Source organism: Ictalurus punctatus, chromosome 1 (genome assembly GCF_001660625.3).
Source record: "Ictalurus punctatus breed USDA103 chromosome 1, Coco_2.0, whole genome shotgun sequence".
In the NCBI taxonomy this organism is placed as follows: domain Eukaryota; kingdom Metazoa; phylum Chordata; class Actinopteri; order Siluriformes; family Ictaluridae; genus Ictalurus; species Ictalurus punctatus.
Window position 1 is genome coordinate 7,514,090 of NC_030416.2, and position 14,978 is coordinate 7,529,067.

General features: G+C 37.8%; 1 protein-coding gene across 1 annotated transcript; it reads left to right on the forward strand.

The window, feature by feature from the left end:
- The first annotated feature begins 307 nt into the window (after nt 1–307).
- On the forward strand, nt 308–9,108 carry si:ch211-79k12.1 (immunoglobulin domain-containing protein). The gene is made up of 7 exons (XM_017467772.3): nt 308–384; nt 2,504–2,625; nt 3,154–3,367; nt 5,857–6,011; nt 6,905–7,049; nt 7,368–7,509; nt 8,373–9,108. Exons 1-7 carry the CDS (start codon nt 327–329, stop codon nt 8,458–8,460), a joined length of 924 nt encoding a protein of 307 aa, XP_017323261.1. The 5' UTR covers nt 308–326; the 3' UTR covers nt 8,461–9,108.
- Nucleotides 9,109–14,978: the final 5,870 nt, after the last annotated feature.

Sequence of the window (14,978 nt, forward strand, 5' to 3'; positions counted from 1 at the left end):
CCTAGCGCGCGTGCACTTTGAACTAAATTAGCGCTCTAGCTGCACAGTTTAGGGAAATTACTAGAAACAAATTATGCACGTTGTTTCACTCTAGTTTGATTTCATTATTATTATTATAATTTTAAAAATCAAATAACAAGAATTAAAACTGCAGCGTGTAACGTGAGGCAAAGTTTACCATCGCCAGGTAGATTATTCGTGTCATCCCTATTGAATAACACGCAAAAACAACTGAGGCTCCGCCCCCAGGAGTTACAGGCTATATAAACAAACAGAGCAAACTTTCAGTTTTATAAACACTGAAGAGCAAGAAAGTATCGGACAAAATGAAGGTCTTGGTTCTACTCGTCTTGGTGGTCTTCACTCTTCTGAGGAACAGCACCGGTAAATATCTTACATCTAATCTCCTGAGTCGGTTCATTTCAGTGGAAGTTTATTCCCCCCGCCTCAGTTCATTTCCTAGTTATTCAAATGATTCGAAATAATAATTTTAAAAAAATATTGCGCAGTCTAGTACTGAACTTCTTTGTCGACGTTTAGAAGTTGTCTGAGAAATGTTAATATGAGTAAATATTACACAGCAAAACAAGTCAAGTGGTATGTTTAGTGCATATGTGGACATTATGAAAAGACACAAAAACAAACAACAAACAACAAAGTAGCCTGTGTGATAATTCAGCGTATTCAGGTAGACAATAACACCAAGAACTTTCCAGAAAGCCTGCTCGGTTAAACAGACTCGGGTTGTTACTGTAAATTAATGAGAACTATCACTGTGTCACTGTTGCTCTTTCTGGGGGGAATACCGCTTGAAGTAGAATTTATAATGGGAAGAGAATATTAAAATGTCACTGAGTCATATGAGGGAAGTCTGTGTGTGTGTGTGTGTGTGTGTGTGTGTGTGTGTGTATGTACACAGCCCTCTGCACATTCTTATCATAAAAACAAGAAGCCAGAAAGCACCTGGATTTCCCCCACACCTTTACACTGCAAACTGCGCCATAACAACAAAGAGGCTTCTTCCTGTTTCTGGAAACAGCCAAGCAGCTGAGCAGGACTGTACACATTTATTTCCCTAATTACAAATAAACACTATTTAATTTATTGTAACAGCATAAATACAAAGAAAAAGAAAAAAGCAGTAAATGTAGCAGGTAGACATGGGATTAAATGAATACTATATGACTATTATCCTACTCTAACTGATGACTTGACTGTTGTCTTGTGTACACCAGAACTACACTCGCACTGTAGTTCACCATCTTGTATACCACTAAACCTGAATAACCAGTTATACTCGTGACAGTGTTTTTATAACGCGAATGCCGTTGGCAGCTTGAGGACATGACTGGCACAAAGTTCAGGAAGTTCTCTCGATTGTTCGCCTAAACAGTTTGTAAGGAAACTACCAAGCTCCTTTTAAAAACCCTATCCCATCAAGCCAGAAATGTTCAAAACAATGCGTCGTTTAGATTCTAGTAGTAGTCTGTATACGTTACAGTTCCAAAGCATGAAAAACAAGCAAGTTTGGAATTTTTTATATATATATATATATATATATATATATATATATATATATATATATATATATATATATATATATATATATATATATACACACATACATATACATACACATATTTTATATATATATAATATGTGTGTGTGTGTGTGTATATATATATATATATATATATATATATATATATATATATATATATATATACACACATACATATACATACACATATTATATATATATATATAGTATGTGTGTGTGTATGTATATGTATGTATATATATATATATGTATGTGTGTGTGTGTGTGTATATGTAGTTAAGTCACAATTAAATAAATTGCAATTGTTGTGAAGCCTCGTCTGTTAAACATGTTTACGCCTTACAACTTCCCTTTGTAGAGCAGCAGTGCTGTAACTGGGGGTATGGATCTTTTTTTTCTTTTTTTTTTTTTTTCTCGGCCAGAAAAATCTAAACAGCTGGAAAGTATCCAGATATCAATATTGCGAATATAAGTTATCTATCCAAGGTATCTTTCAAATGACATTTGAGATTATTACAGGCTCGGAGGGGGATGTCTTATTGCTTTGTAGGGATGTAATGCATAAAATTACATCACAGCAACATGATGGGATATTTTAATATATGACAAAAGACCTCTGTGTTTGTTAATCAAGATCCCTTAAATGACAGCTGTTTAAATGAACCGGATTCAATTGCTCAGGAATACTTAAAGTATCTGAATTAGTCAAGTTTAGAATTTTAATGACAAATTTTGAATGCAAAAATAAAGTATAAATCATTAATGAATAGACTATTATTATTATTATTATTAGTTATAACTCATTGGTTCTATGTGAATAAACATCACTGTCTGTTAACTCTTGAAAGAATAAAGTTTTTACAGTGTAAGCTGTGCTTTCTTGTGGTGTTCATATGTGTGTGTGTGTGTGTGTGTGTGTGTGTGTGTGTGTGTGTGTTTCAGCTTCTCTGTTCGTGCAAGGTCCTACTGAAACTGTCTTGGAGGGAGATAGTGTGACTTTGGAATGTCTCGACTTGGAGTCTGAGCTCAACATGAGCTCAGTGCACTTTGAAAGGCTGTCAAGGGTGAGGTCAATTATGTGTTAGTGATGACATGCCATATCGCTTCAAATAGCAGGAAGCAGACCAAAAGAATAGTATGCTGGTTTATTTAAGGATCTGTTATCCTAACTGAGAAAAGGACAAAAAGCAGCAGATTGGGGTTTTGTTATTGAGGAAAGCTGTTCAAAAGAACAGCCGGGGAGCAGTGTGTGTGTTCTAGGGGGCCACAGAGAACACTTCTCACTTTGTTTAATTAACACATCACAGCAGTTGGTCTTGGGAGGAATCGTGGCATCTGCCACGGCACAGAGACTGTGTTCAGTGGCATTGAAACTCAGTGTTTATTAATTCTATGCTCAGATCTATTCTCAGTAAAGCTGTCAAAGAGATGGAGCTTCTTGAAAAATGTCTGTGGTATGAAATCTATGCTAGGGATTTACAGCCAAGGAATCGTGTAGTCAGGGGTGCTCTTTAGTCAGAATTTTTGTGACCTGTGTTATGGAGGCGTTCTACTGTTTGAATGTCTTTGTCTTTTTTTTTTTTTTCCTGCAGCACGCGCAGATGTGGCATCGGCTGGATATGTATGGGTACGGTTATTACTACCGCCGCTGTTTCTGGTATGACGCGGACGTGAGCAGAGAAGATGGCCGTCTGCTTCTTATGTTAGGCAGAGTCCAGACCTGGTCTTCTGGAGTGTACCGCTGTGTGTCTGACAACATCACTGACCTGGACAATTCATCACTGCCTTTTAAGCTGACCGTGCACTGTGAGTTCTTTCTTTTGTTAGCACTGGATGTCACATCGACACTGACACGTCTTATGATTGTATAACAATACAATTGCAAGACTGATTTAAAAAAAAGAAAGAAAGAAATCCAAAATATCTTCTGCTAAATTATCAGCATGAGCAACATTTATGAACATAAACATACAAAATGGTAGGTGTGTGCACACAGATGTGAATGCAAATACATTTAGAGGTGGAAGTCATGTGACCATGTCTAAACCACCAGTTTAGTTCATATGCTCATACTCATCCAGATATATACTGGATATACTCGTAGATCAAAATGATATATTTTCTGTAATATGAACATCATTAAAAGTTTTAAGTTGGATAAATATATATATATATATATATATATATATATATATATATATATATATATATATATATATATATAATATAATATAATATAATATAATATAATAGCTCAAATTGTTAGACAACAATTGGGCAAAGCTGAAAATTGGACTCATCAGAGAAGATGAACTTACTCCAGTCCTCCACTGTCCAATCCTTACGGTCTTTTGCAAACTTCAGCCTGGCTCTTCTTTGTTTCTCATTGATGAAGGGTTTTTTTCTAGCTTTGCACAACATCAGCCTTGCCCCTAGGTGCCTGTTTCGAACTGTCCTCGCCGTACACTTCACCCAAGCTGCCATTTGCAATTCTTTTGATGTCATCCTACGGTTGTTGAGTGACATTCGAATGAATTGGCGGGAGAGTTATTTTATCGCCCTCTGCTGGTCTGTAGCTTTGTTGTCCCCAATGTCTGCTGCTTGACCTTGTTGTCGTCTTTGAAATTTTAAGGATGGAAGCAACCCTAACCCGACGCTCACTGTTTGCTCTGCCAGTAAAGCCAGAATTGAACCCTTTTTTTTTCCTCACTCAAAACTTTCCATTTCAAGTCTTTTGTCATGGTCAATAGTTATTTAAAAAAAAAAATCCAATTACTTTTGAGGTACTACTAGCACTGTCTTTGCCAACCAGCTGGTTCTATTGCAAGAGGATAGTAATGACCACAGCAGTGGTTTTTATACTTTTCCTCATTAAATAAGATTTGGGTCAGGTGATTACCTATTCAGTACCTTGTTCAGTAGAACGAGGTGTGCTGGTGTTGGAATTCAACAGACACTGGGAATGGAATAGCTGCCATACATGTAGAGATGCTGATTTAAGATTTTTTCTTGCAGTGTGTGTTTGTGTATTTATATATATATATATATATATATATATATATATATATATATATATATATATATATATATATATATATATGACATTATTAGCAGAGCTGCTGATGTAAGATTGCGTGTGTGGCAAGTGTAGCTCAGGTGACACAAGTTGAAAATAATACTTTGAAACTATATTGCCCATGCGAGCTGAGGCAGAGGGAAAATTATTGTTCTGTCAAGATGACAGAACTGGGCTTGATATTGAGTGGTGGTTATGCTCTGTCTCCGAATGAGTCGATAATGGTGGCTTATCAGAAAAACGCAGCGGGGTAGATGGAAGGATTACTAGAACGGGTCAATACACGCATATCTGAAGAAAATGTCCATTACACGTATTATTATGGTGAGCCAAGACTTTATAGACTATAATTATTATTTCTATTGATCAGTCTCAGAGCTGTAAGTTCTTTGCTGTAAGGCCAGGCTTCTTCTATTTCTAAAGAAACCTAAAATGCTGCAAAGGAGCATGATCACATTAGTGTTCAAAAGCATCACACATAGTTCTTGTGTGATTATCAGTGTAATCTGTAGAGGTTATGACTGCTAGTTTTACGGATGTTTTTACTTTTGATTGTTTTTTTTTTTCTTTCTTTCAGTTTTTGTCCCACTCTCTCAGTCTTTTCCAGTACATGACACTTACAGTCATTAAGGAAAAAGGCTAATATGCTGTTCCACCATGATGCAGGCAATGGCAAATAATTTAGCCATTCTGACCAAAGACAGCTGACGATAAAGTTCTTTTCTGTGTCATGAAATTTTAATTTAGATCTCAGCGTGAGCTCTGCTATGACGCAAAACTCGCACGACAGCTACAACATGCTTATAGACAGTAATATACCCTTATTCCCAAAAGCTTAGAGAAAAATATATCTGTTTACGCAGCCTTTTTTTTTCTTCTGCACAAGTCCAGATCACCCTGATTGTTGATGTAAGCAGATTGTAGTTATTTTCTTTAATCACATTTAATGTGTTTGGAAGATCTTCATCATATAATCTGGCATGGAGAACACGTTATCACACAATCTGACAGCTGAAACTGCACAGTGTGAAAATAGGCTTTAGAGGAACATGCTAACTTCCCAGTGCTTTGTAACATAACAAAACAAATGTTTGTTTGTTTTTGTTAATTTGAATAAATAGGGGCCTAGTTGAATTGCATGCACCACCATATTTATCATGCTTCCCCATATTTTGACTGTATCTTTTTAATCCGTTGTTTCCTCCACTAACTTCCTCAGATATGCGAGAGGTGTCGGTGAACAGAGCCGGCGCAAACATCTTCTCTCACTACTTGGCCCCACAGGACGACCTGCGTGTACCACTAGGGGACGATGTGGAGCTTGACTGCTCTACCTCTGCCTCTGAGACTCCTCAGTACTCTTGGAGCAAAGAGGTACATTTCAGGACCAAAAACCAATGTGTGAAATCTTAATGTTGTAATGATAAGGAGTACATTTGCTGTGAATACTGTAGCTAAGAGGTAATTGGTTTTTATAAGGCAGTGGTTTTGCCTCTTGGTAATAAATGCGATTTGTAATTTGAAACACATGCTCAAAAACAAGTGAAATGTAAAGAAATACACCCAAAAGCAATGAGAATGTACACTGCTGCAATGGAATTGTGGTCACCAGCATTAATGGCCTTGTCATCTACAGAGTAAATAATAATAGCGCTTAAATGGAACCCTGTGGTGCTCCTTTATTAAGATTTAAGAACTCTGCTGAACTCCACTGAACACCATCAGTGAACATAAACTGAATTCTCTCGCTTGGTGTCATCTCAGTGTTGTTATTCAAAGCACATTACAGAAATCAATGAAGAGGTCACTGAATGACAACAGGTTGTTAAGACGACAATCACTGATTAACATCATCAGACTCTTAGTACAGTCTGATGAGGTCTAATCCGTTTTAATAGTAATGGAAAATTTTATGAGATCTGCTTAATAGAAATAATTAGAGCATCAGTCTTTGTAAAATGACCGTCAGTCCTTATGTAACTTCGAGTATCCTCAGTTTTAAATAAGAGGACAGTGGATGACGGTGGTTTAGCAGCAGGATTACCAGATGCAAGGCTGGGATATCAAAATGATTACTCAAATTTTTCTTCATTAGACTTTGACAAGCCACACACAGCCTCCACTGCCAAAAATAATTTGTATGATAAGGTTGATGTTCTCTATGTCTTTAAAAACTTTTGCTAGCAGTTTGTGTTTTTTTCCTTCCTCGTTACTCTATTTTTAACCCATAGACTACAGGATAAATCTGTATTTGTGTCACTCTGCAGGGAGAGGACTGGATGGTTCCCAGTAGTAAGCTAAAGCTGAAGCAACTGAGGGAGCAGGACAGTGGGCAATACACATGCATGGCTCAGCACCCATCTGTGAGCTCCCTTATCAAGAAACGGACCATCAACCTCACTGTCCTACCAGGTCAGTCATATCTACAGGAGGCACCACAGGGCTGGTGAAAAGGCGTGGTAAAAAATGACCTAATCGCTCCATGAGCTGTACTGCGCCTTACTGATGTTCATGTTAATGGTCATATGTGTCCTGTACATTTGAGTGTGTGATTATGTTAAGTCACTCAAGCTAAAGGGGTGTTGGATACTCATTTACACCTACAATTAAAGTGAATGGTTGGGTAGAGCTCTGGGTGGGTAGAGATGTGCTTAAGGAGACTGAAACAAGCAATGAGGAAAGAAACAACAGAGAAAATGGTTTGATTTGCTTTGCGTTTGTGCATCACAGAGGACTCAGCATGGTATGAGACGACAACTGGACACATTTATCTCATGTTGGCTGCAGTAGGATTGGTTCTCTTCGCGATCATCCTCTCCATGACAGTGTTCTTGTGCCGCCGGGCCAGACGGAACAAGAGCAAGGGACCGATGTAAGTAGCACACGCTGGTTTGAGTATAATTGCACTTCCAGTACGGAAGTGGCATACGGGTGATTCAACAAGTGAGGTGCCATTTAGCTCTTTTAACTCATTTACTTTAGGAATTTATCATTTTCTACACGTGCACAAAACTCTGGGAAGAGTAATTTTTTAAGGCATCTTGCCAGAGTTTTGGGACAGGCAAAAATGCCTGTATTCAAAGTGTAAATGATTATTAATGTTTTAAGTTATATATCTCCATTATGCACACAGGTTGTTTGGAAGCACACTTTACCAGTGTTCAATTATGTTGTTATTATTATTATTATTATTATTATTATTATTATTATTATTATTTTACTTTATCTACATATTTGTAATTTTAATATCAATTTGACAGAAATGGCGCCCCAATTGTCGAATCACCTACTGTATATACATTGACAGAGGCACCTCCATTCCCTGCATTCAGTATTGTGCAGGTGTAACAAGGGAAATTGGAAATTATTGACGGATGTTATATCATTGCACGTATTAGATGATTTAGGAATAGGGCAGATTACAAAGCCAATGAGCAATGATACAGTCGTGTTAGACTTGAGAACTGATGATCTGGCTCCATTAGTAATGCTTTCTCACTGTGCAGTTGTTATGGGGCGCAATGCCTGTCGCTCTTGCATTTTAAACTGTCAGTGGTGTCCAGAAAGACCAGATCCATCTGCGCCTCCTTCGCTAGTCTGCTTCATACTCCTTCTGTTCCATTATGTTCTTTTGGAACTTTGTGCCATTTGCTTAGTATTCTCTCCTTGTTGTTTTTAAATAAACTGCTCCCTTCTCTCTCTCTATTCCTTATTCTTATCTTTACTCCTTTCCAGTGATGACCACTCCCAGAAGAAGCCTATCTACAAGAGCAGTGTGGAGTCTCTGCCTTCCACTGCTGGAGACAAACAACCGCTGGTGTAATGAGAGAGGGGGAGAGGGGGGAGAGAGGTGGATGAGGATGGGGAGTGTTGAGGTTTAGGAGAGAAAGAGCCTGCCAGATTGGATAAGAGATGGTTTTGCTAGTGAAACACAGGCCATGAATCGAATCGAAGACAGTAGGAAAAGGGTGTGTGGAAACGATAGACAGGCATGATTGTTTCACAGTAATGGTTCCAATTCAGCAGGTTTGGCAGCAGTCCTCCTCAACAAAAGGTGTGCAGTTTTCTCTATATTGATTTCACAACCCGACAAAATTGAGATTCATGCTTGTTGTCAAAGACAGGGACTGAGTATGCTGGTGTGAGCTTTAAATCTCTGATCTTTGAGATGTAACCGCGTGCAAACCCTTTCTTGCTAGTCATTCTTCTAGCCTTGAGTTGTAAACAAGTCTCTTTCACTGGCAGCATCATTCTGTTTGACAATCATTCTGGTGTACACAATAGAATACAGAAACTTTAGGTGCAGTGTCTATTCTTATGTTCTCTATTTTACTTGATAGTACCATTACTAAATGAAATTGTAAGACAATATATAAAAATATGATAGCACTTTAAATCTTTTGCACTATATTTGATCATTCCTTTGTACTTTTTTTCAAAGTTAATTACATTAAACATCTTTTAAAATACATATGAAACTTGTCATTTGTGTTAATGATTTAATTTGGACAAGGACTCCTAAACTATTACTGCAGGCTATGGATAATTGCCCTCATCTATCTTATTTTTTTATTTTTTTATTTATTTTAGTAAAGTTGTGTATGAATGTTTTCATAATGTTTTATTTTGGGTAAGCAGTTCTCCCATGTGGTGCAACAGAAAAACTTTCACCGTATCATTGGGAAATCATGAGTTCAAATCCTTATGAAGAAATCTGTGGCCAAGAGCCAAGCGAGCAAATGCAGACATGCTCTCTGGGTGGGAAGGACTGTATAATCTTTCTTCCTGTCAATCACAGCGACACTAGCCAATCATCAAGGTTTATGCCAGTGAGTTTCCTTATACATTAATTTCCACAAACTCAAGAATTCTTGTAGGACATATTGTGCAAAGTCTACAAATGATTTATAAATAAATGAATTCATACCCAGATAGATAAATGACGTATAGTAATGTGAAGGTCTGTCCATGATTAACAGAAATCCCATTACAAACATACATTCCTGTATATCCAGGACACCATTCCATCCTCGAGAACTCACTTAGGCACTGCTGCAGCTCTCGTTTTGACTCATCCATAGTGTCTTCTAATAAGAAGAGAATAATGTCTTTTCACCAAGCCTCAGGAGAACCTTCTAAAGTAATAATTTCAGACCGAGCAGGTTTACCATCATCATGAAAAATCACCAAATCTATAAAAACACATTTTTCCTCCTTAGGAGTACTACATTATCGGACAAAAGGTGAAGACACTCCCGAGACCCTTTAAAGATTTAAGTGTCGAGACCCTTTAAAGATTTAAAATCACTAAAGATGTAAGCTCTATGTGTATGTGTTTAGCAAATGAATATCACAGGGCTGCCAAATTACAGTCTTTTATTCAATGCAGAGCACATTTTGGGCTCTCAATCAAATTTCCTGTACATCTTCTGCTCTGATCTTAATCAAAGTGCAGTTTCAGAGTTTGATGCTATAAACCAAAGCAAAACAAAAAAGATCTTGAGGCTGCAAATATCCTGAGGCAGGCTCTGGATTTCAAAAAGGTCTTCAAACGGGGTGTGCGAAAAAGAAATGGTTTGAGGGAAGGTCAAACTAGAAAAAAAAGGCTTTAAGGATGTACGGGGGGGGGGGGGGGGGGGGGGAGTCTTAACGTGCGAGCTGTACTAGCAAAAATGGTCTCACAGCAGGTTTAGCTATAAAAAAAAAATCACATTAAAAATGACATAAAAGGCCTATTATCTAAGTGTGCTGCATGAATGGTATCCTACTTAATATTCTACAGATCTCCTGCCTCAATCTGGAATTGGTTATATGGCATCCATCCATCTTTGACAACTTCACTTCTTATATTACCTCCTATATGATGTTAACTGTAGTGAGGAGCAACACTTCATTAATGTCCATACTATCGTAACAGCAAATTTGATTACTACTCTTCATGCCATTTTTATGTTCGATTTTATCACTGTGCAGCTGACCGGAGGATGTCGTTAATAATGCAAAAGCAACTGCTTTTCTTTTTTTTTTTTTTTTTTTTTAAACAAAGACTCTATATTACAGTGCCACGCGCCACAGAGCACAACTGGGAAAATGTTATTGGGTAGATTTTTCATGTCTTCTACATCCTACAGTACCTTGCTAGTGTGTTTGGTTCTAAATGAGGTGGTGGCGGGGTGTTCAATAGGGCTAATGTCCAAAATCACTACTATATACTACACCCTTTTTCGGAATGGAGAAACAACCTACACTTACCAAAATGATGCAGATGACGATTGGAAAAACACCAGAAAATGTTTGTCCGAGTTCATTCTGTCCAGTTTCAGTGAACCTGTGAGACCCTATCAGCTCAGACTAGTCTCCCCGAAATCTCTTATCAACAAGGTGTTTCTGCCTGCAGGAACTGCCACTCATTGGATGTTTTTGTTTCTTGCACCATTCTATGAAACTCAGGAGACTGTTGGGCCAGGAGATCAGCAATTTCTGAAATATTCAAACCAGTGTGGCTGGCACCAACAACCATGCCACAGTTAAAGCCAAAAAGATCACACTTTTCCCCATTCTGATGACTGATGTGAACATTAATTTCACATTTTATGCATTGCGCAATTGCCACATATTTAGCTGATTGGATAACTATAATAATGAGCAGGTGTACAGTCGTTCTGTCTATAGTGGTTGGTTAGTGCATTTTTGTACAGCATTCAGTTAAATATTAAATTTAAACAATGCTACAGCTAGTCACGTGTACAACCTTTAAAAGCTAAGGTGGTAATGACAAATATCAGAGAAAACCCATCCGTTCATCCATTGTCCATACCGCTTATCCTACACAGAGTCGCAGGGAGCCTGGAGCCTATCCCAGGGAACTCGGGGCTACCCTGGATGGGGTGCCATTCCATCACAGGGCACAATCACACACACATTCACACATTATGGACAATTTGGAAATACCACTCAGCCTACAGCGTGTGTCTTTGGACTGGGGGAGGAAACTGTAGTAAACTCTGCACACACAGGGTGGAGGCTGGATTCAAATCCCCAACCCCAGAAGTGTGAGACACACGTGCTACTCACTAAGTCACCATGTCCCCATCAGAGAAAACATTTGATGTACTTTAATGTCATGATGAGTTTGCATAAACAAAGTAAACAAATCAGATATGTTCTATGGAATAACATTCCACTTGCACTTTAAAGCCGACTCACTACCAAACTAACGGAATTATGGGATGGCCGAGTTTGTAGACTGCCTATATTGATATCCTCGTTCTAATGTGTTACTTACACAGGGATTTGCGCCACATAATGTTTTCATGGTGATGTTTTCTGTTAGGAATTGTTTTTAACAATTTTGGAAGGAGTCTCCAGTGTCAGCACTTCACTTAAAGGGGTCATATGATGATTTTAAAAGTTTATTATTTTGTTTATTGGGTGTAATAAAATAGGTTAAAAAGCTTTAATGTTTTTTTTGTTGTTGTTGTTGTTGTTGTTTTTTTTTTTTAAAAAACTCCATTTAACTTCTATTTAACCTTATAACCTCTATTATTTTACCTCTATTCCCAGTCTGTCTAAAACATGGAGTTCCGGTTTCTCCAAAGCCCCTCCTTCCGGGAAGCCCAGAGTTGCTCTGATTGGCCAGCTGACCCACTGCGTTGTGATTGGCCAAAAACTTCAAGCGTGTGTAAGAAATGTAACGCCCCTTACCATAATCACGAGCTTCGGCTTCCAAGGCTTCTAAAGCAATTATAAACAAAGTTAATAATGTCGTCGGTTTTACCGTATCAGTTCGAACCCGAGTAAGATTCTGAAAATGCGGCTGATCGAGCAGATCAATCGGTACCACCTTTGCAAGCATGTCTTTTCGAGCAGAACGTTTCACAGTGGTGAAACTTTTTTGTAACTCTCTTACCTTTCAGATATGCTGTTATTGCGGTTTAATTTGTCTTCTTCACGGTAGCAACTTTATCTACTGCAGTGACAGCACAAAATACAGTTTACAAAAAAATTCATTAATTAAAAATGTAAAAAATTATGCTGGCATTATGTGGATATTTCAAATTGTGACGTAGACGATTACGGAAGTAATATCTGGACTCCGATAGGCGTGATAGGCCTGGAGGCGTTTCAGGCAGGTCTGGAGCAGTGTTCTCTGTTAGATAGAATAAATCCCTTTGTGGCAGACTATGAGCTTTGCAGATCGTAAACATGCACAAACAGATACATTACACACACTAAAAGAAAAGGAAAACGGTTAAAAAAAACCAAACAAAAAAACATCATATGACCCCTTTAAGTGTAAGTGTCAGAGGTTTCAGAATGGAAGGCTTTGGCTTTGAGGGTTCTCTGTAATATATCAAGCTAATCGTCTTAGTGGGCTGAATCAGCTATTACCAGTTTAACAGTTTATGGTGAGTGGAGTAAACCTCTGGCAAATCCTTAACAAACACATACAGGCTACTTCTATACTCTATATTTCGATACATTTTGTCTACTTTGTCCAGACAGATCAGTTCCATGCCAGCAAAATGTCTCCCACAGCATAGCAGGACCACCATTTAACCTTTAATTCCTCACCCAGCCATATTTGTCGGAATTGCATAGTTCGTTTATTTAAGCTCTTATACGTGATGAAAGGGAACAGTAGAAAATATATCTCCTGTACAATATTGTACAGTTTAGATGCAGCAATAAACTATGAATAAACTCCCTGATGAAAAACTGACATGACAAATATACTCACATGTGAATAAAGATTTATAGAGCCATTCAATTCTGCTTTTTATGACTCTTAATAAAAAAAATTGTGGGCCATACAGACTTCACTGACACAATGTGACCAATCCCAAAATAACACACACACACACACACACACACACACACACACACACACACACACACACACACACACACAGGGATATATTTTGTTGTAGGTATCTCCATTAATATGTAAGTGAAATCATTTACGCACACAAGGCCCTGCAAGCTATTGAAACGAGAAAACATTTCCTGTGCACCACCTTGTTATCCACGGAAGCGCTTTATTGCAGCCGACTCTAGCCAGCGGCAATTTGAATCAGCATAGTTTTATGAAGACACCTGAGAAAGATGTTGCTGTTCCACAACAATATACTTTCAGGCTGCATTCACGAAAGAGATATAGGTGTTAGTTTATCAACAAAGCAAAATATGAAGCCTAAACAGAGCCGGCTTGCAAAGCTGGTATCTTTTCTACGGAAAACATCTCGACTTGGTAATTTCTTACCGCCTAAATGTTGACATATCTCTGTTTGGAGATATTCAAAAAGGATTTGACATTAATACATTTTTTAAAAAAAAATAAAACAACAAGAACAACAACTATACATTGTTCTGAGAAGTGTAAATAAAAGATATTCTTTTCTTAAGTTGAAAACATTGGCACTGATGTGTTGCTCTGATATGTACTCCCATCCGTAGTCCACTAATCGTAGGGTTGGAGGTTCGATTCCCAGCCCACATGACTCCACATGCCGAGGTGTCCTTGGGCAAGACACTGAACCCCAAGTTGCTTTTGATACTAGTGCCTTGCATGGCAGCTCTGCTACCATTGGTGTGTGTATGACTGAGTGTGTGACTATATAAATGCAGACCATTTAAACATGATGCTCAGCATCCTGACTACAATATGGAAATGACAATATGAGGAGCCCCAACCCTCATGATCTGATATACTTCGAACTTGTGAACAATACAGCAGGTCCTTCACATGCCAAAGATTCGCTCTAATGTGATGTTAGATAAAGATCCTGTACCTAAACGTCCTTTATTGATGTTTCTGTGGTTGTTACAGTCGTTCTGTACAACTCAATATCCAATGACAAGGCAATTATACGACCTAAAAAGCCCTCTACAAACACATTTAAGGAATAAAACATGACTAGACGTGCTGTCATGTGGCATAACACAAAGAGAAGCCCGAAGTTGATTATTGTCTAATAACACCAAGTTTCCTAAAACATCCCAACATTCATACCACACACCACAGTCATTTGACAACATTAACAATTTTATTGCTATAATATCATATCATATCATATCATATCATATCATATCATACATTTGAGCTGTTTATAGTTTGGTTTGATGTTGTGGAACATCCACCAAAATAGTTCCTGTTATCTATAAATAGTCCTTCCCTCAAAAAGTCTATTTTTCTTTATTTTTTATCTTAATAAGACAAATAATGCAATTTGTCACATAACCAAGAAGTCCTCTGTCCTGAAGGCTTTAAATAACCTTTAACAAATATAAATGAAATCCATTTGTTAGTAGACCTGCATTATGTGGAATGTCCACTATACA